Here is an 18,640-nt window from a genome sequence, read left to right as displayed (position 1 = left end):
TACAGTGATATTCCAAGTACTTAGAAAACACGTACAATTTAAATTATGGGCCAAAGTGTTTGGCCCATGGATATACATCCACGTATATTCAGTAATTTTGAGAGGCAATGGGCCTAGATCAAAGACAGAAGTCCATATTAGTGAGAGTGGTGAGCCCAAAATAGGTGAGATACAGAGCTAGCATGTTATGTCACATAATATAGCATAATATAGCACTGAACATTGGTAATTGTCGAGTATCATAATCCGGCTATTAATCGCATAAATAAATTGCATAATTGTATGAGCTGCATACGTGTGTGTAGCCCCTCTGCTGTGCACGCCTCCTTTTAAAACGGCCAATGTACACACCCGGTCAGTAGGGGGCGGTAATGCACCGTGAAGTCATTGCCGAGCGACCAGAAAAAGGCTAGAATAGAAGCGTGTGTGTTCTGTGCAAGAACCTCCCGTCGTCCACATTGTGGGGATACATGGTGGGCAGCACTCCGTGCAACTAACTTCTGGCGCCTAATATACTTTGTAACTATACTTTCGACAATTCAATCGGACACAGAGACATTGGGTAAAACACAATGTCGGCGTCCACGGCGAAAGTGAGTAAGAAGGAGAACTCCAACCATGATGGAGAGAAGGAGACTTCTGGTAAGGTTAAGGAATGGCGGTATCCTTGTACAACGCCATATTCAATTGTTTTGTTGCTTTTAGCGCTATTTTAGTACGTATCTTTGCATTCAGGCCATTCGTTCTGTTTTTGAATCATGCATGATTTTGTTATTCGCAGACGGACCAGTTTATTAATTATATTTGGGGTCTGACCACTTCGAGAGTTTGCATTATTGCGTATTATAGTTAATGCTATCTTAATGAATTGTGTTGCACGGCGTGTCCTGGTAAGCTAACGTAGTTGTTATCAGTGCACCGTTGGAAGTGAGCACACGTCCGACACCGTAGCCCCATTTAACTTTACAGGTTTGAATCGGCCGTTGTTGAGTTTGAAGAATCTAAAAAAATATAGCAATTGTGAAGGATGGTTTTAACGAGCCTAGCTTTAAGGACGAGAGCTTTAGGTTGACTGGAGTACATCGCGTATCACTATAGTTAGATTCTCGACATCCAGAACGTATTTATTTAGGATTCATGATGTCTGTATTTTGGCTTTCAGTCTTATGTGGCCGAAAGGGTTTGTAAACAAAACAAAACTAACTAGTGGGGTGATGGCCAACCTAGTCCTGACTCTGGACCCCTGCTACCGAGAACCGCATGACGGGACCCTCGGATGAATAACAATGGATATATCTAAGACTTTGACTACTTCGTGCTCGGGTCGGGAGATCTACTTTTTTTAATTCGAGTACCATGTGTGAACAAAAACATGCCGAAATGTGGTATAAAACCGAATCCTGATACTCTGTAAACCACCCATTCAAGCCGAAGTAGTTAGCAGACGAGTTGCTATGGCTACTTCCGCCGTGGATATAATGGGCGGTGTGTGAAGTGTGGTGTATATTAGCTTTACTTTTTGTCATTTTTGCCCAGACCACTCACTAGTTATGGTAACGCAGGAAAGATTACTTGAAAGTTGCGAAAACGACCTTGAAGCAAAAAGGGTGGCGACGTATTAATTTCTTTGAATTAAAGTTCTGTTGCTTTTTCTTTTGTTAAATCAACATGAAGCTTTTGTTTTAACATGAAGTAACATCTGCTGCACACAAAGGCGTATGTGCAGCGAGAATTCAACATGGTTTGACCGTCATTGGTCAGGTTGCGTGAACGCCTCGCAAGAAATCGGAGCTAAAAATGTATTTAAACCACGCGGCCTAATGGCAACAGGAAGCTATAATAGACTGTATCCGAGACTCATGTGGAAAGAAGGACCCTGGGAAAAATCAATGCATTGCCATGTTATGTTTAATTCAAATTTCTGCGGACAAGTTTTATTTATGTTCTGTTAAATAATCATTTATATTTCAGAAAAAGATCAACAGGAAGCCATCGAACACATTGATGAAGTACAGAATGAAATTGATAGGTAAAATGATATATTCCATGATCACTGCAATTGTAAAAATATATTTATAAAGTATTTGTACCACGTTTTTGTTAATTAATTTTATTTGATGATTTCTCCTAGACTAAATGAGCAGGCCAGTGAAGAAATTCTAAAAGTTGAGCAGAAGTACAACAAACTACGCCAGCCATTCTATCAGAAGAGATCGGCGCTCATTGCCAAAATTCCTAACTTTTGGGTCACAACATTTGTCCACCATCCACAAGGTAATTTCTTATTTTCACATAATGCTGCCTTATTTGTGTATTGTTGATGCAGACAGGTGTCTGATAAAATAATGGATACATTTCAGTGTATGTTTCTGTAAGGTTACTTTTTCTTTTTTTTTAAGAAATTCACTTACTTGATTTTAAATTGGAAGTAATTTGATGGAGAAGAACAGACTTAGTCATATTGTCCGTACCGTGCCATTCAACTGAAGTTGAAGGGCAAAGTGACTAGGCTGTTCAATTGATTTACATGAAATGGTCCACCCTTACAATCTTTGTAGTTGCCGCTATTCTGGGAGAGGAGGATGAGGAAGCCCTTCAGTACTTGAAGAGGGTGGAGGTCGCAGAGTTTGAAGATATCAAGTCGGGATACAGAATTGATTTTGTGAGTGGGCTCATTCAATTGTCAATGATGTGTATATAAAAAAGACAACATACATTGAAACTGTTTCTCACAATTGACGTGAATCATGTAAATATTCCTTTTCAGTATTTTGGCGAGAATCCTTACTTCGAGAACAAAGTCCTCTCCAAAGAGTTCCACCTGAACGAGACCGGAGATCCCGTCTCCAAGTCGAGTGACATCAAATGGAAGCCTGGGGAGGTTTGTTCACCCGTGGTTCACATGAATTTAAAATTGAGAAATTACAAGATTGTCCACATTTTTGCATAAGCATATCTACATGTAAAAAAAAATGTATATAATATATTTGTATCATTGCATTATCCAGGACCTGACCAAACGCACAACGCCTCAAATAAAAACAGGCAAGAAGAGGCGTTTTGAGGACACGGAGACATTCTTCACATGGTTCACGGACCAGACTGACTCTGGGGCCGATGAGGTGGGAGAGGTCATGAAGGACGACATCTGGCCCAACCCCTTACAGTACTACCTGGTAGGCTCCCCACTGCCGACCGTAATGACTTTCACAGCCAGTCTGACTAGCCTTAAGGTGCTTGCACACCGCCCTTATAACCACCTCGCTGCCGGAGGGTTCAGCGCGGCGGTGTGAAGGGCCAGGCGTTTTCAAACGTGGCTGCTGCTGCTGCTGCTGCTGCTGCTACTGCCGCCGAAAGTTTCAACACGGGGAAAGCTGAGTGGTAGGGCAAAATCGGTGCGCTTTCACATGGGCGGCAACCGCTTCCTGGTTTACAGCCGCTTTTGTAACCGCCACCCCTCCCTCATTGAAATGAATGGAGGCGGCGAGGTGAAAGCAGCTTTATCCTCTGAATCGCAAGTCAAACCGGATGGGGCTGGGGGAACAATGCATAGGAGGAATGGGATTGGTTCCGGATTTGATGGAATCGCTACGGAAATTGACAGAACATGCCTACCGGTTTTAAATATGTGGAGGAATTAGGACTACTGAATGTAGGTCAATGATATTACTATGTTTAAGTGTATGATGTTGTTGTGGAAATTCGCCTAATGGGGTACAAAAAGGGTAATGTAGTCTGTATTTCTAAATAAATGCATATGTTCATAACTAGATTTCTAACCATATGTATTTTCTGAAATATTCCCAAGGTTCCTGACATGGACGAGGATGACGATGATGATGAAGATGGGGAAGAGGATGATGCCCTAGAAGATATTGATGAGGAAGACGAAGATGATGATGATGACGATGATGAGGACGAAGAAGATGGCGAGGTAACCAAAATATGATTATTTTTATTAAGGCTATTTGATGCCAAAAGTAAACTTAGTCCTTTTAATTTGATTCATCATATTGCATTCAGTCAGGTTTTTCGAATAATAAAATGTATAGCTTGAGCTTTTTCTTTAGATGGGAAATCAAGGAAAAGGACATTTTAAATAATATTTTTGCCACTGTATACTTGTCATTGCCGTAATTAGGGACATCTCATTTTCTCGTGAACTCTGAAAGAAACTGAAAAATATATAAACAATTTTATAAACAGCTTAGTTATTGTTAGTTGCATACCTAGTTTGCTTCATGGTGGCTTGTTGTTCAACACTAGCCTCTTCATGTGGTAAAACACACAAGTGTTCTGGCAATCAACAGGCCTCTATTCCAACAGTTAACCTAATCAATGTCCTTTTTTTTTTTTTTTCATTTCCTTCATAGTCCAGGTTGAACTTAAAAAAAAAAAAAGACTTAATCAATTTACTAAGAGGGTCTGGTCCCTGTCTTAAGCTCACTATATAGTTTATTAACATTCATTTGTTGTATTGTTTGTGTGTGTAGACATGTAGTAGTGTATATATTGATGTTTTCATGTCTTTCAGGATAACGGCAACTAAGCTTCAGAAGAATATGTCTACCACTCATCGTTCTCGACCCTAGGAAGCAACTCGCTTTGTGTGTTTTTCAAGTTTCCCACTCCTTTTTTTTTTCTTTTATTTCGGCAAATGCTTCATATTTCTGTACCAGTCATGGCCTGTCATACAAGCCATGTTTCAAGACAAAGAGCCTTTTCTTAGTCATAGTTTCAGGGTGGTTCTCTAGAAAGTCTTGTCTATTATCACATCAAAAGAAGATATGCAAACATTTATGTATACATTTTACTGCTGCGTGTCTAATGCAGATATCAAATGTTTTGTATTGTGGCGCGATGGATGGAAATACACGAGGCTGCGGTGTTGAATTAATGCATCCATCCAATTACTACTTTAAGTCTAGAATAGTTGTGGTTTTGGGAGCCTAATTTTGCATTTCCTTTTTTGTACTGAATTTAAGTACCAGCTTGTTCATTTCAACATTTCAGGGGTTATCTTGGTATGCCAGTATTAAAATTTGTTAACATTTTTGGAGAGGACTGAATGTCGACAGGTAGAGAATGGTGGGGTTAATGGGGGCATATCAATGGATGTATGTTTGTTCACTTGTTATTATCATCCAGCAGCTAAAGCTCGGATTCAATTTGTAATAAAAAATAAAATGTATTTTGTGTTCAATTTTGTGGGGCGGGCAATAAAGGATCCAGCTAGCCTGTGATATTTGTTCATTTTATAGCAAAGTGTAAAATATGCTATGTAATAAAAGCAATCTGCATGAATGATTGAATCAATTTTAGACTTTACCAGAGGTTTTTCTACTCAAAATACTAAGATAAATTGTCCCTTATATTGTAATCATAAATTAAACCGATAACAAATTTCCAATACTTGTATATTTTAAGACTTTTGCCATTGCTTGCTAATAAATTGGATTGGTTCCACCCAATCGGAAGTGTCAAGTAATGATTTATAAAAAATAAATATTCAAATTCAGTGCTAGAAATGCTTTACAGTATTTATTAACCCACTGCACTGTCCTGTACCTAGGCTAAACGGAAACGCTTTATGCTAATCCATTGACGACATCCGGTTGTATCCATAGTGATGGCATTCCCTATCCTAGATGTCGGCTGTATCAATTGTATTGTAAACTAGTTGCATGGTACTTTGAAATGCATTAAAGTGCGTTATGCTGTGTAGACAATATAAACATCCTGACTGATCCCAATGCAACATTGGGTATACGTTATAATTGAATGCAAAAACGATTTAGTTTGAATCAGTTACGAGAATGTTCACCGACGAGACATTGGACTGTGTAGGAATCGAGTCGCTTTGGAGAAAATCCCAACAGTTAACACAGCATTCGGTATGTTAAATAGATAATCATTTAACCATAACCATTCATTTCCATCTCGATGTCGATGCAGACCGGTGCTATCTCCTGTTCTGGTTAATGACGAGTAACGTAAAGCATTTGTGACGAATCAAGAACAGAGCAACTACTAAATGTGTGTGCCTCATTCATTTCAGAGAGGATGCCAAACCAAAGCCGTGAGCAGTGCCGAAGCCGAAGTCCAGACTGTCCACCCTACAGTCAACAGCAGCCAGACCGATCCACAGGACCAGCTCACAGAGCATCTTCTCACATACCTCACGCAACAAGAGGCTGAACCGCCAGGTCTGAAGGACTTCCTCGACCGAGTAGAGGCTATGGTCATCAGAGAGTTGGCCAAAAATGCCAAAAGTCATGCATTCGATGGATACCAAGTGAATTGGGAAGAAGAAACTCAGTTGGTGAGTCAGAGAGCAGCAGTGTTGAACATACACAATGATGGCTTTTCATCTATCTTTTCCCCCTCTCTCTCTCTCTCTCTCTCTCTCTCTCTCTCTCTCTCTCTCTCTCTCTCAAAATGTGTTACCCTTAAAATACAATGGTGTATTTGTTTCGCAGGTTTCGTGCCTACACTGCCTCCAGGATCCTAGTGCTCAGGAGAAAGGCCTTCATGTTACAAGCGTATCGTGGAACTGTACCGGTTCTGTGGTTGCCTGTGCTTATGGACGGTACGTGTGAGATCATCCATTGATAAACAGTCCGAAACATTAGGAGGTTAACCAGGTTTCATGAAGTCTCATGAAGTTTATCTTTAAGTTTTGCTTTATCTTAAAAAATGCGTTAGGTTTCCCATGATTTCTTGCACGTACACTTCACCATAATAATAAGAACAACAACATGTTGCCTGGTTAGTCTAGAATTGTTGTTGTTAGGACTACAAAACTTGGATTGAACTTAATTTAGTGGAACTTCAGATCACATGCTAGAAACCCGACTGCTGCTACACCACGATATCCTCTCATTAATCCCATGAGCCCCTACTATTTGCAGTTCAAACTGTTAGTTTGTGTTTTTTATGTGACTGGCAGTATTGACGACGGGGACTGGAGCACGGAGGCGTCCTATGTTTGCACGTGGAACGTGGACCGGCGAGGCCTGAACCCAAAACAACCCGATCTGGTCATAGACGTCGGCACGGCCGTCATGGCGATCTCCTTTCACCCCTCGCGGCCCTCCCTCATCGCAGGTATGCTGTGCCTGCGGTCCCCTTTCGGTGGGACTCAAGCTGTACTACTGCAGTGTGTGGCATCGTCGAACCGTTTGTAGTTTTAAAGTCTGCAGAACTGACCACCAAACAATTAACTCCCAGAAACAAACCCCAGGTAAAACAACCCAACAAAACCAAACCATGTGTAACAAAACACAAACGTGTCTGTGTATGTCTGTTTGTGTCTGGTATTAGGAGGTCTGTACAGTGGCGATGTGGTGGTCTGGGACACCAGTAAGAGTCAGGACTCTTTAATGGCTCAAACTGGGATGTCTGCTCAAAGTCACCGGGAACCAGTCTATCAGGTGAGTTAGTCTTTCTCTCAAACCTCGCCTGAGCTCTGCTTGGCTCTGAGCTATTCAGACACATTAAGTGTTATGCGTGAAACTATTCACAAACATACAACACACATTCACACCTGATGATCCGCAATGTTGTAGTTGTTCTTCTAATTTGAGAAGCCGGAGATGCATGTGGATGGAAAACATGAAGTGAATGCAACATGGCTCCAGGTCGCGTGGGTGCCCCAGGAGAAGAGAGGGGAGTTCGGGGTGCTGAGTGCCTGTTCGGGAGGCAGGGTGCTGCTGTGGACCCTGGATCCGGACCCCGGGACGCTGGTTCTTCAGGCAGGCTATGCCCTGATCACACAACAAGTACCGCAAAGCAGCAGTTCACACACCAAGGTGAGGCTTTGGCTACCAGGCATGAATATCACATGTACTGTATATCGCATGCACCTTCACATGTATATCGCCAACTTCACATGTATATCGCCAACTTCACATGTATATCGCGTGCATCTTCATATGTATATCACATGCATCTTCACATAACTATCACCTGCATCTTCACATCTAATCAGATGCATCGTCACATGTGTCATAACATATGCCTCGTCACATACATCTTATTTTTGTAACAGCAGTGAAATGAAGATCATCAAAGACATACTACTACCGTGGACAAGTTCATCCAACATACTAACACATTTAAAACTAGAACAACACCATATTGGGTTCTCTCATGATACTTAAAGTCCCATCTGATGTTCTCCCCCCCCCCCCCCCCATCCCTAGGCCAGGGGCAGCAGCCACGTGGGCATCACCTCCCTGGCCCTGGCCCCCTGGGACCCCGACACCTTCCTGGTGGGCTCGGAGGGGGGGCTGCTGCTCAGGTGCTCCTTCTCCTCCCAGACACCGGCCGCCGTGCCCCCCTCCCTGGACCAGGGCCCCGGCCTGGCCCTCAAGGCCCCCGCTGTGTTCTCCTTCAGGCCCCGCCGCAGCCCCATCCACGCCGTTAGCTGTTCCCCTTTCCACAGGTGACCCCCCCCCCCCAATAGGGTAGCTGGTCACTGGTCCCCTTTCCACAGTAATGGGGACCTTGAGCGATCTTACTGCCAATTACATTTTTTTCGAGCGATCTGATTGGCTAAATTGATTTATACATTTTTTCGAGCAATCTCATTGGCTAAAATGACAGAGATTATGGTGAACATTGGTGTTACCTGGGAACACAATCCATAAAACAAGCACAACACCGTGATGCAACCGGGCCTTGAGTGTGGCCAAAATAAAGAACCTTCCAAAAACAAAGCTAAGCTAACAGGGGAGGCAGAGCTTAACAGCTTGTCCACACACACATTCCCAAAAATACAGCCGGTAGCAACAATCCTAACCTTACGTGTTGTAATGTGTGTATCAACCCCCATGCTCACACATCCAAGTCCTCACATTGACTCATTCGTTCTGTGGTGCTCCTCGTCCCTCGAAAGGAACCTGTTCCTGAGCGTGGGGACGGACGGCCTGGCCCACCTCCACTCCCTCCTGCAGGCCGGCCCCCTGCAGTCCCTCCGTGTGGCCGACGCCTACGTGTTCGACGTGAGCTGGTCCCCCACCAGACCCCTGGTGTTCGCTGCTGCCACCGGTCAAGGTACTGCGGGTTTGCTGTGTGGACCACAATAAAAATAATAATAATAATAATAATGGATTCAATTTATATAGTTTATATAGTTAGTTATTAGACAATGTTAGTTGTATAGCTGAACTCATCATTTGCTTAGGTAAACCGTTTAGCTTTTGAGTGCATTTTTCATGAAATCGTATTTTATATATATTCAAAAAAATTGGCTTACAGTACTTAAAATGATATTATGCCATCAGGTGGGAGTGTGCTTAGCCATGACAAGCCGTTTGAAAATCTGCCCTTCCTTTGCCTTAGTGAATTCACAAGTCGGGAGTTTCCAATGAGATGAATAATAGAAAGATAAGCAACATTTGCTACAGTCCACTGGGTAGGCTGGGAGACTGCTCTATCCAGCACACATCTAAATGAACACTCCCACTCGTGATGTCACTCAGGCATTATTGACGCATCTGATCCCATCAACTCAGGGAAATCAAATGGGTCTGAGTCGGTCTCGTGATCGATAAACAACATTATACACCGTGGGTTTTACGCAACGTTCCCCTCCTGTACCCCCCAGGCGTGGTGCAGATCTTCGACCTGGGCCGGACGTCCATGCGGCCGGCGGCCACCATCGGGCAGAGCGCCGGGGGCGCGGCCGCCACGTGCCTGGCCTTCAACGCCACCCACACCGGCCTGCTGGCGGTGGGCAGCATGGACGGCACGCTGAACGTCTGGCACCTCAGCTCCGACCTCACCCAGCAGGGCCCCCGGGAGATGGCCCAGCTGGAGCGGCTGGCCAATGAGGTGGCAGGATGAGCCGACGTTTCCCTGGCGACCGCGTTATCATTGGCACTTTGTATTCGACACTTTTGGAGCATTTATTTATTGCTGTGTATCTCAGTCTCATTGATTTATTTTTGTTCATTAAAACTTTTTATGGAATGAGAATGTGTAAAAGAAAGACCCCAGAGTCTTGAGTGAGTGGTTTCCAGTTCTAACCAGTAGCGTTTATTGAAGCACACTGCAGTGGGTTAAGGTGGTTCTTCACATCACTGTTATTATAAGTTCTTATATCCAGCAGAAGCACAAGCTAAAACGGCTAAAAACAATCACATTCAAAGGCAGACAGATCTACTATTATCAGAGGAGCACGACAAGTGAAAGCTTTGGAGCTAGTATAAATAGGTATAGATAGTGACAACTAGTGAGTATTTTCGTTTCTCGTGTGGTTAATCATGCAGTTTCAGCCGTGTTATTCGTGTTTTCTTAAGTGTGTTGTGGGGGGGGGGTGGGGGCAAACGCGTCCCGATTGGTCACTGGTAGCACGAGGATCAGTTGACGAAGAGCGAGCGTGTGAATTCCACAAAGTCGAAGGCCGACGGCAGCTCCCGCCCCTTGCCGTCTAGGTAGGGCTTCATGTGCGACATGCAGTAGTCTGCTTGTTCCTTCGTCAGGTTCTGCAGCGGAAGAGGAGATGGATGTCATTGATTAATGTTAAATAGATTTAAGACCTTATTAATGTCTCATGGATTATCAGGGATTCACCACGGAAAGTAGAGGACGTTCATAATTACAAAGAAAAAAATAAATAAAATGAACAAAGAAAAATGTATAATATATATATATATACACAGTCACGCAATCACATTAACTCTTAAATAACGGCATTAACACCTAAAAGGTGCTGTACGTTTGATTTAAGTGCTATAATTTTAGTAGTTTGTAAGAGATGCCATAGCTATGTCAGCTTTTTGAGTGAAATGCTCTTTTAATAATTACAATATCTGGCTAGGTGTGAGATAATTCCAATCAGGCTTTCTCAATGTTGGATAAACGAGCAGAGGGACCCAGCCACTCTCACAGCAGCTTTGAATGATGAACTGTGAGGTGAGGAACACGGAGTTGACGTGTGGAGCCAAATCGTTACCTGGTAGAGTTCTTCTTTGGTGACGTAGGGCTTGGCCTCTGTGCTGAGGGCGCGGAAGGCGCTCTCGATCTCCTCGCTGGACTTCACGTTCTCCGTCTCGCGGCTGATCATGAAAGCCATGTACTCTTGCAATGATACGTTGCCATCCCTGCACCCAAACAAAAAGACAAGAAATTGAGCATCGACAGAATGATCTTCCGTTCATTTCTACACATTTATAGTGACTGTTAAAATAAGTTAGCATTTTTCTGCCACGACAGCCTGTGAAGCGTCCATAAACACAACTGACTTCATTTCCGTAGAGCCCACCGAATCACAACCTTAAACTGAGAAAATGTACAATCTCAAGCCCCAGCCTCCCACGACCCTGAGCAGCTGCCGGGCGTCTGACCTGTTGGGGTCCACCGTGTCGAGGATGGACTCAAACTCTGGGTCGGGCTCTCCCTCCTCCACCATGGGCAGGTCGTAGCCCAGCGAGCGCAGACACGACTTGAACTCCTGGTGGTTCAGACGGCCGGACTTCTCTTTGTCGAAATGTCTGTGGGTGGAGGGGGGTAAACAGGACAGAATGACGAGGGTTCATTAACTGGTCGTGATGCTAATGGTGATGATGCAAATGGGACTCAAACAGCTGCATATGCATGCAGAGCTCCTCAGAAAGTGAAAGTAACTTACTTGAACATCATGCTGAACTCCTTCAGCGCTTCTTCTGTGACTCCCGTGGTGTTCCTGGGAGGGGGTGGACAGATGATTAGCCAACGTGGCCACAAGAGCACACCCAGAACACACTAGATACTAGTAGATACTATACTATGTAGACACGGATTTTGAATAGAAAAGTAAAGTGGTTTGCCAATTTGAATTTCAAAATCGGTCTGAAAAATACGTATTTATTCTACTCCTGTGCAAGTTCTACATATAGTACAGAGGACAGGCATTATCATGCATGAAAGGGGCCAAAATAAATCAGCATGATATTCCTTGTATTTTATCGTACAGTAAGTAAAGTGTGTGTGCATGCATGCCTTTCTGTGCATGCACGCTTGTGTCTCTGTGTGTCTCTTGTCTCGTTCTGTGTATGTGTTTGTGAATGCGAATGTCTGTTTGTGCTTCCATCTGTGCGCGTGCGTGGCCGCCGTGCGCCCACCTGGCCTGTATCTGCTGCTCCAGGTTGTGCTGCATCCTCATGCCCAGCTGGTCCAGCTGGTCCCACTGCTGGGCCAGGCCCACCGTGCTGTGCTCCGTGTACTTGTTGTCCAGGATCAGGGCCTCCTCCATGGCCGCTCCGAGGTCCTCGATCTTCTTCAGCTGGCTGCGCATCGCCCGGATCTCCTGGTGCTTGCGCTGAAGGGTGAAAGGGAGACCTTGTGTGAGGCTAAGGGCTGAACACAAGCACACCTGAAATGCCCGGAGGACTCAGGGAGTCCTGTAGCTTCAGCTGTCGGAGCTCATGCATTATGCGTGGTACAATCGTGCGTGAACCATCAAAAGCAAATGTACATGGCATATTCCCAGCATGCCTTGCTTGCTCACATTGAGTGAGAGTACTGAAAGGGTCGATCAGCATCCAAAAAGAATGTTTCGTATGGTATGACTAAAAGTTAGATGAGTCCAATGGACAGTCCTTTGCAGAAGATCAAGTAATTGCTTCAATTTTCCTTATTAAATTATATCTAGCTAAAAAATATGAAAAACATTGAACTTTCTTTGTAACCCTGCAGAGAGTGCTCCGTGGAACTACAATACAGTGAAAACGTCCAAGAGTTCGGTCGAGGTTCAAGGTTTTGAGAGAATGGCTGTATTTCCATAAATAATAAAACACACACAGGTGAAACAACACATAAAGTGCTCATGGTTTTGCCATGTAAAAACGTGGGTGACATTTACCTTGGTGGCTTCAAGCTGTGATTCCAATGTTCCAGATTCTTCTACCATGCAAGACCTAGGCAGCAACACGGAAACAATCAGATAGGACCCAGCAGATACAGATATATACTTTAGATCAATAGTCAATCTAAAGTCAGATTTGTGAGACTTTTTCCTTCCTCCGATCACACCTCTGTGCAAAGGGTCTATTCTGAGCAAAAAAATGCATGCAAAAACTCTAGCCATCTAACCCATACCATGCAAGGCTACCACCACCAGCCTGGAGGACTGGTAGTTATACGACTGGTAAAGACCTGGAAGTAAAGGACTGGAAACTGCAACTACCACTGTGTTGTAGTTCTGCATGTTTGTATCGTATTTTGTAAGTGAATACATGTATTTATAAAATAAAATGAATGCACATATACGGCAAGTTTGCAACCCTTAGGTTTGCCGCATTTACCTCGAGAATTTACAGTTTCCAAGTCTCATACGGCCCCAGTGAACAATAACGAGTAATGACGTGATACCAAGCACCTATCAAATCTAGTGAAACAGTGCCTTGTGTGGGGAAAACTGGCACAATGCATCTTTTTTAGTTGGTTCTTCAGCAGAAGGTGAACATTAGTACGGAACACGTTGAGCAGTCCAAAACGGTGTGTTTTGTTTTAGACCAAAGTGAATGATGTTACACAGACTTAAGGGCATGGGGTTGGTCGAGACAGTGAGGGGGTGGGGGGTGGGGGGGGCGGTAGGGGACTTGACCTTCCGGTGAGGTCGTCAGCAACCTGGTAGTGATAGACACAAACTATGCCCCGATAAGCGATGCTATTCAGAGATGGGACAGGGAGGGGTAACCACAAGAGGCAGACGTCAGGAGGTCACCAGGTCAAAATAACTACCACACACCTTCAACAGGTCCTTGCTTTTAACAGTCTTAAGAAAAGAGCTGTCCATTACCTTTGGTCGAGCATAAGCATATTAAAACCAAGCAAGCTAGCCAACCGATGGGACTCAACAAATCTGTTCACATAGAGCAGAGACTCGTTGGCCCTCATTGTACAATAAAACACGCCATCACACCATAGACCGAGAGAAAAAGCTATATTTACCCGTCCAGAAGATATGTCCTGAATGGTAGATCCAAGGCAACAGGGAGAGGAGAGAAAAAATCAAGACAATCATACATTAACGTTGTGTGCTGGATACTGCTCACTGTAATATGCCATGGAAGGCTAGCAAAATATTATTAAAAAATTATAATTATTACATTTCATTCACTTTTATACACATCGAGCTGAAATCACAAGTGTGATGATGAAATCCCTTCCTGTTTACTCATGTCAGAAATAGGATGCTTTTCAAGAGATCCAAATCATTTGTGGTGGAAGGAGTTAAAGTGTTAAAGCCAAATCATTCGATTTAAATTTGACAGCGTTTAGATCTCGAGAAATAATATTAGAGTAAACAAGTTAATGGATAATGTGCACTCTATTTATGTCAGAACTTGACCTATATTCATCTGCTAAAGCTAGGCAATCTTCACCCGTGCAGCAGTGCTCTGGCGCCCCCCGTCTCTCACCTGGTCTCCTGCAGCCACTGGTGGAAGGTGTTGGCGTGCTGGGCGAACTCCTGCCTCAGCTTGTCGTTCTCCTCCTGCCTCCTCTGCTCCTTCTGTAGCTCCAGCTCGCGCTCCTGCACACATCACCACGGCAACCACCAAGCTCCATCACAACAAGGCCTCAAACCACTATGTGAGTGAGACATCCACATGGTCCTCCGCTTGGTGTGGAGGGTTTAACTGTTCTGGTGTTGAATGAGGATTTGGTGTCTGCAGTCGTTTGATATTAAACAACACTAACTCATATTGTATTAAAGACAGCTTTTATGGGTTTGTAATCAATATCAATAATTAAGTGTCTTTTTTTAATTCATATTCCAATAAAAATGTCCAATATCCCAGCATTTGATCCAATACATTTTGAGTACGGTACATTTAATATATTAATAAAAGATAATTCTCTTGCCTTACAGAATTTGGGGATTTACTTCAAGTGTTTCAAGTTTATTTTTATCCCCACATTTTATCAGTACATTGATTATCACCATTGCAAGGCGATGGTGATGGTGATAAAAAACAAACAAATCATAATCCGAATTTAGACTGTGTGTGTGCATGTACGTGCGCGTGTATGTGCACGTGTGCACGTCTGCCACGAGCACATACACCATACCTTGATGATCTTCTGCAGGTTCCTCCAGGTCTCCTCCAGGGCCTCCATGGTGAACCAGGTGTACGGGTTGGACACCACCTGGTAGCTCTTGATCTGCCGGTCCAGCTCGGCCAGCTGGCCGAAGTCGGCCTGCGCCGAGCTCAGGGAGGAGCGGAAGGCCTCGTGGGCCTCGCGCAGCGCCCGGATCTCCTCCAGAGAGTTGCAGCGCACAGGGTCCGTCAGGTCCTCCTCCGCGTTCTCGAACCAGCTGTTGAAGGCCGACGCCTTCTTGGCGAAGGTGAGGAACAGGTCCTCCACCTGGCCGGGCGAGAGACAGAGAGAGAGAGAGGGGTTAACCGTGTTCGTGACAATCAATGAAGTGCATTTTTTTATTTTACCTTTATTTACCCAGGCAAGCAAATTAAGAACAAAATTCTTATTTTCAAGTGCGGCCTGAAACTGCATGACTGCTATTAAAACATAATTCCATGAAAAAAAATATTTTCTAAAATAGTAATAATGTTATCATTTCTGATTCCTACTCTGTACTCTGCATCTTTTTTAACTAGGTTGAGCACAATATACAATATAATTATTTTTACAGCTACTCCCAATTTTGATCGTATGCTTCCACTGGTCCCTGCCTCTCATGTAAGCTGCTTTGGATAAAAGCATCTGCTAAATAAACATATGGAAATGCTTCACATCAATGTAGTCCCCTAATGCTTACTTGGAAACCTGTGTTGCATTCAAGTCTGATTCCCCCTCGACCAATCCTGCCATGATCTATCTTCTTTCGCTCATTAATGTATTGCTCTCATTCCTCAAGAAATGTCTTTATACTTTTAATTCTTTTGACTCTTATTTTTTACACTTATCTTTAATCTCTGCACTTTCTGAGGTAGCAGCAGGATTTCCTGACCGAAAAATATAAAGCCCTACGCAACAAATATGAATAGAGCTGGTGTTGCTTTGAGCTGCTCAGACGTCTAGCTCTCCTCAGACGTCTCTCTCCCTCTCTCTTTTTCTCTCTCTCCCTCTCTCTCTCTCTCTCCTCAGACATCTCTCTTTCCCCTCAGATGTCTCTCTCTCCCCCTCTCTCTCTCTCCTCAGACATCTCTCTTTCCCCTCAGATGTCTCTCTCTCTCTCTCTCTCTCTCTCTCTCCTCAGACGTCTCTTTCCCCTCAGATGTCTCTCTCTCTCTCTCTCTCTCTCTCCCCTCAGATGTCTCTCTCTCCCCCTCTCTCTCTCTCCTCAGACATCACTCTTTCCCCTCAGATGTCTCTCTCTCTCTCTCTCTCTCCTCAGACGTCTCTTTCCCCTCAGATGTCTCTCTCTCTCTCTCTCTCTCTCTCCCCTCAGATGTCTCCCTCTCTCTCTCTCTCTCCTCAAACGTCTCTTTCCCCTCAGATGTCTCTCTCTCCCTCTCCCTCTCTCCCCCCTCAGATGTCTCCCTCTCTCTCTCTCTCTCTCTCTCCTCAAACGTCTCTTTCCCCTCAGATGTCTCTCTCCCTCTCTCTCTCTTTCCCCTCAGATGTCTCCCTCTCTCTCTCTCTCTCCTCAAACGTCTCTTTCCCCTCAGATGTCTCTCTCCCTCTCTCTCTCTCTCCTCAGACGTCCCTCTGTCCCCTCAGATGTCTCTCTCCCTCTCTCTCTCTCTCTCTCTCCTCAGACGTCCCTCTGTCCCCTCAGATGTCTCTCTCTCCTCAGACGTCTCTCTGTCCCCTCAGATGTCTCTCTCCCTCTCTCTCCTCAGACGTCTCCCTCCCTCCCTCCTCACCTTCCTGAAGTGCTGCTGGGCCTCCAGCAGCTTCTTCTTGCGCGCGGCCGAGTTGGAGAGCAGCTGGTTCCAGCGCTTGATGAGGGCGGCGTGGCGCGTCTCGATGGCCTTGGACTGGACGTGCTGGGCGGCCAGCAGCTGGTCCATCAGCGCCGTGATGTTGGTGATGCCCTCCTGCTGGAAGGCCTGCAGGCCGGCGTCGAACGTCTCCTGTTGGGGGGGGGGGGGGGGGGAGGAGTTAGGGGAGGCAAGGCAATTCAAATCCAACCTCAAAACCCACCTGTTCTAACTGGCATAATCACTGACTGGTCACTGCGCACTACACTTGTTTTTATGAGGTCGATGTTTGGTTTTAATAATGTTTGATGCTGTTATTTTTTGCTTTTATTGTTGTTATTTTATGCTTTTTACTCTATGCAAGGCGACCATTGGTGACTTGAAAGGTGTCAAAAAATAAAATGTATTATTCTTGTTATTTAGGCGTGTTTATGGTACGTTAGCACCAGCACTAGTGACGGAGTCTTCACCATGAACAAGAGGCCGTAAGCCGTGCTGCTGTTTAGGGTACGCTGAAGAAACGATAATATTAAAAAGGTATTGTCCTCCAGCTCTGACTCTAACAGTGGCTTCACCAATGTTCCCCAGTCCAGTGTGTACCTGTTTGGTGAGCAGGGTCTGCACAGAGGACAGGTCCCTGCCGTAGTCGTCAGTCTTCAGGCTGTTCTCCTTCTCCCCTGAAGACACACACACAATTATATGAATTTAAGGTGCATTGGAAAGCATGCAGTACTTCGTATTATATGTAAACAACTTTTAAGATCTGTAATATGTTAATGGTGGCCATTAGAGAGAGAGAGAGAGAGAGAGAGAGAGAGAGAGAGAGAGAGAGAGAGAGAGAGAGAGAGAGAGAGAGAGAGAGAGAGAGAGAGAGAGAGAGAGAGAGAGAGAGAGAGAGAGAGAGAGAGAGAGAGAGAGAGAGAGTGTGTGTGTGTGTGTGTGATATATATTTAGTTCGTAAAAAATAAGCTTTGACATAATATGCAGGCCGGTATTTATGTCCATGGTAAGTATGGTGGTGTCTACGGTAAGTACGGTGGTGTGTCTATGGTGAGGGGTCCTACCGATCCAGGACTCCACCACGTCGGCCTTCCAGTTGAACTGCAGGAAGGCAGAGTTCTCGTCCAGCTTGGCCTTCCTCTGGGCCGCCGCCCGCTCCAGCTCCGACACCTTGCCCCGCAGGGCGGCCATCTTGGCACTGATGTTGTCAACATGATGGTTGTTCTGGGGAATACACACCAATACGTCTGTCACACGGGTTCCCGGTTTGTGCATGGACACAAACACTTAGTTTCTTTATTATCGAAGTTGAGTTTTGTCATTTAAAATACTTCTTATAATTGTCGATACAGCTTAGTTTCAATGCTGAAGCAAATTGTGTTAGTGTCGACCTCAGCTCTCTCTTATTTAGTGGGAGTATTTATTGTACCTTCTTGATGAGCTCGTCTCCATTGGTGCACACGTCGTTGACCCTGTCCCTGTGCACGGTGAAGTCTGTCTCGAATGCTTCGTGTTTTTTCAGCAGACCCTGTAGGATAGATCAGAGAAACAAATGTTAACACTTTTTTTTTTAAAGAGGTTGTGGACAATTGTCCCAACATTTTGTTCATTTAGTACAAGTGGAAGGAAAACCAAACCAAACTTATTGGAAATGGAAAGTGATGTAGTGTGTTTCATAGCAGTGCTATGGATGGCTCCTGGTCCAAATCTAAACTTAAATGCACAAAGTTTAAATATAGTAGGATATGATGTAAATATGGACT

At 44.5% G+C, this 18,640-nt stretch overlaps 3 protein-coding genes across 8 annotated transcripts in view; 2 read left to right on the top strand and 1 right to left on the bottom strand.

The window, feature by feature from the left end:
* The first annotated feature begins 366 nt into the window (after window positions 1–366).
* On the top strand, window positions 367–5,243 carry setb (SET nuclear proto-oncogene b). The gene is made up of 8 exons (XM_060049903.1): window positions 367–642; window positions 1,972–2,029; window positions 2,132–2,274; window positions 2,559–2,662; window positions 2,768–2,881; window positions 3,009–3,176; window positions 3,809–3,934; window positions 4,535–5,243. The coding sequence occupies exons 1-8, from the start codon at window positions 573–575 to the stop codon at window positions 4,547–4,549; spliced, it is 798 nt and encodes a 265-aa protein (XP_059905886.1). The 5' UTR covers window positions 367–572; the 3' UTR covers window positions 4,550–5,243.
* Window positions 5,244–5,507: 264 nt separating this feature from the next.
* Window positions 5,508–9,975, top strand: dync2i2 (dynein 2 intermediate chain 2). Its single transcript, XM_060049889.1, has 9 exons — window positions 5,508–5,894; window positions 6,059–6,322; window positions 6,480–6,589; window positions 6,950–7,107; window positions 7,324–7,433; window positions 7,641–7,811; window positions 8,205–8,446; window positions 8,900–9,057; window positions 9,611–9,975. The coding sequence occupies exons 1-9, from the start codon at window positions 5,817–5,819 to the stop codon at window positions 9,847–9,849; spliced, it is 1,530 nt and encodes a 509-aa protein (XP_059905872.1). The 5' UTR covers window positions 5,508–5,816; the 3' UTR covers window positions 9,850–9,975.
* A 36-nt stretch (window positions 9,976–10,011) lies between these two features.
* Window positions 10,012–18,640, bottom strand: part of sptan1 (spectrin alpha, non-erythrocytic 1) — a 40,557-nt gene continuing 31,928 nt past the window's right edge. For all 6 annotated transcript variants that reach the window (XM_060049872.1, XM_060049870.1, XM_060049871.1 and 3 more), the window contains 13 exons: window positions 18,307–18,405; window positions 17,942–18,101; window positions 17,478–17,554; window positions 16,821–17,030; window positions 15,061–15,357; window positions 14,409–14,521; window positions 13,939–13,956; window positions 12,848–12,902; window positions 12,108–12,304; window positions 11,636–11,689; window positions 11,352–11,498; window positions 10,961–11,108; window positions 10,012–10,490 (listed from right to left, as the gene is read on the bottom strand). In XM_060049872.1, the coding sequence (XP_059905855.1) occupies window positions 10,365–10,490; window positions 10,961–11,108; window positions 11,352–11,498; window positions 11,636–11,689; window positions 12,108–12,304; window positions 12,848–12,902; window positions 13,939–13,956; window positions 14,409–14,521; window positions 15,061–15,357; window positions 16,821–17,030; window positions 17,478–17,554; window positions 17,942–18,101; window positions 18,307–18,405 (1,701 nt within the window). In that variant the 3' untranslated portion in view covers window positions 10,012–10,364. The remainder of the gene's footprint in view (window positions 10,491–10,960; window positions 11,109–11,351; window positions 11,499–11,635; window positions 11,690–12,107; window positions 12,305–12,847; window positions 12,903–13,938; window positions 13,957–14,408; window positions 14,522–15,060; window positions 15,358–16,820; window positions 17,031–17,477; window positions 17,555–17,941; window positions 18,102–18,306; window positions 18,406–18,640) is intronic.

The sequence above is a fragment of the Gadus macrocephalus genome, chromosome 4 (assembly GCF_031168955.1).
Source record: "Gadus macrocephalus chromosome 4, ASM3116895v1".
Classification (NCBI taxonomy): Eukaryota; Metazoa; Chordata; class Actinopteri; order Gadiformes; family Gadidae; genus Gadus; species Gadus macrocephalus.
The sequence above is the reverse complement of the archived record's forward strand: the minus strand, read 5'-3'. Positions and strand labels throughout refer to the sequence as shown.

Bases quoted from the DNA above. Each gene is read 5' to 3' on its own strand.
- setb (XM_060049903.1), top strand. From the start codon at position 573: ATGTCGGCGTCCACGGCGAAAGTGAGTAAGAAGGAGAACTCCAACCAT. The intron at 643-1,971 runs GTAAGGTTAAGG...TTTATATTTCAG, and splicing joins TGGAGAGAAGGAGACTTCTG to AAAAAGATCAACAGGAAGCC. The intron at 2,882-3,008 runs GTTTGTTCACCC...TGCATTATCCAG, and splicing joins TCAAATGGAAGCCTGGGGAG to GACCTGACCAAACGCACAAC.
- dync2i2 (XM_060049889.1), top strand. From the start codon at position 5,817: ATGTTCACCGACGAGACATTGGACTGTGTAGGAATCGAGTCGCTTTGG. The intron at 6,590-6,949 runs GTACGTGTGAGA...TGTGACTGGCAG, and splicing joins GTTGCCTGTGCTTATGGACG to TATTGACGACGGGGACTGGA. The intron at 9,058-9,610 runs GTACTGCGGGTT...TGTACCCCCCAG, and splicing joins CGCTGCTGCCACCGGTCAAG to GCGTGGTGCAGATCTTCGAC.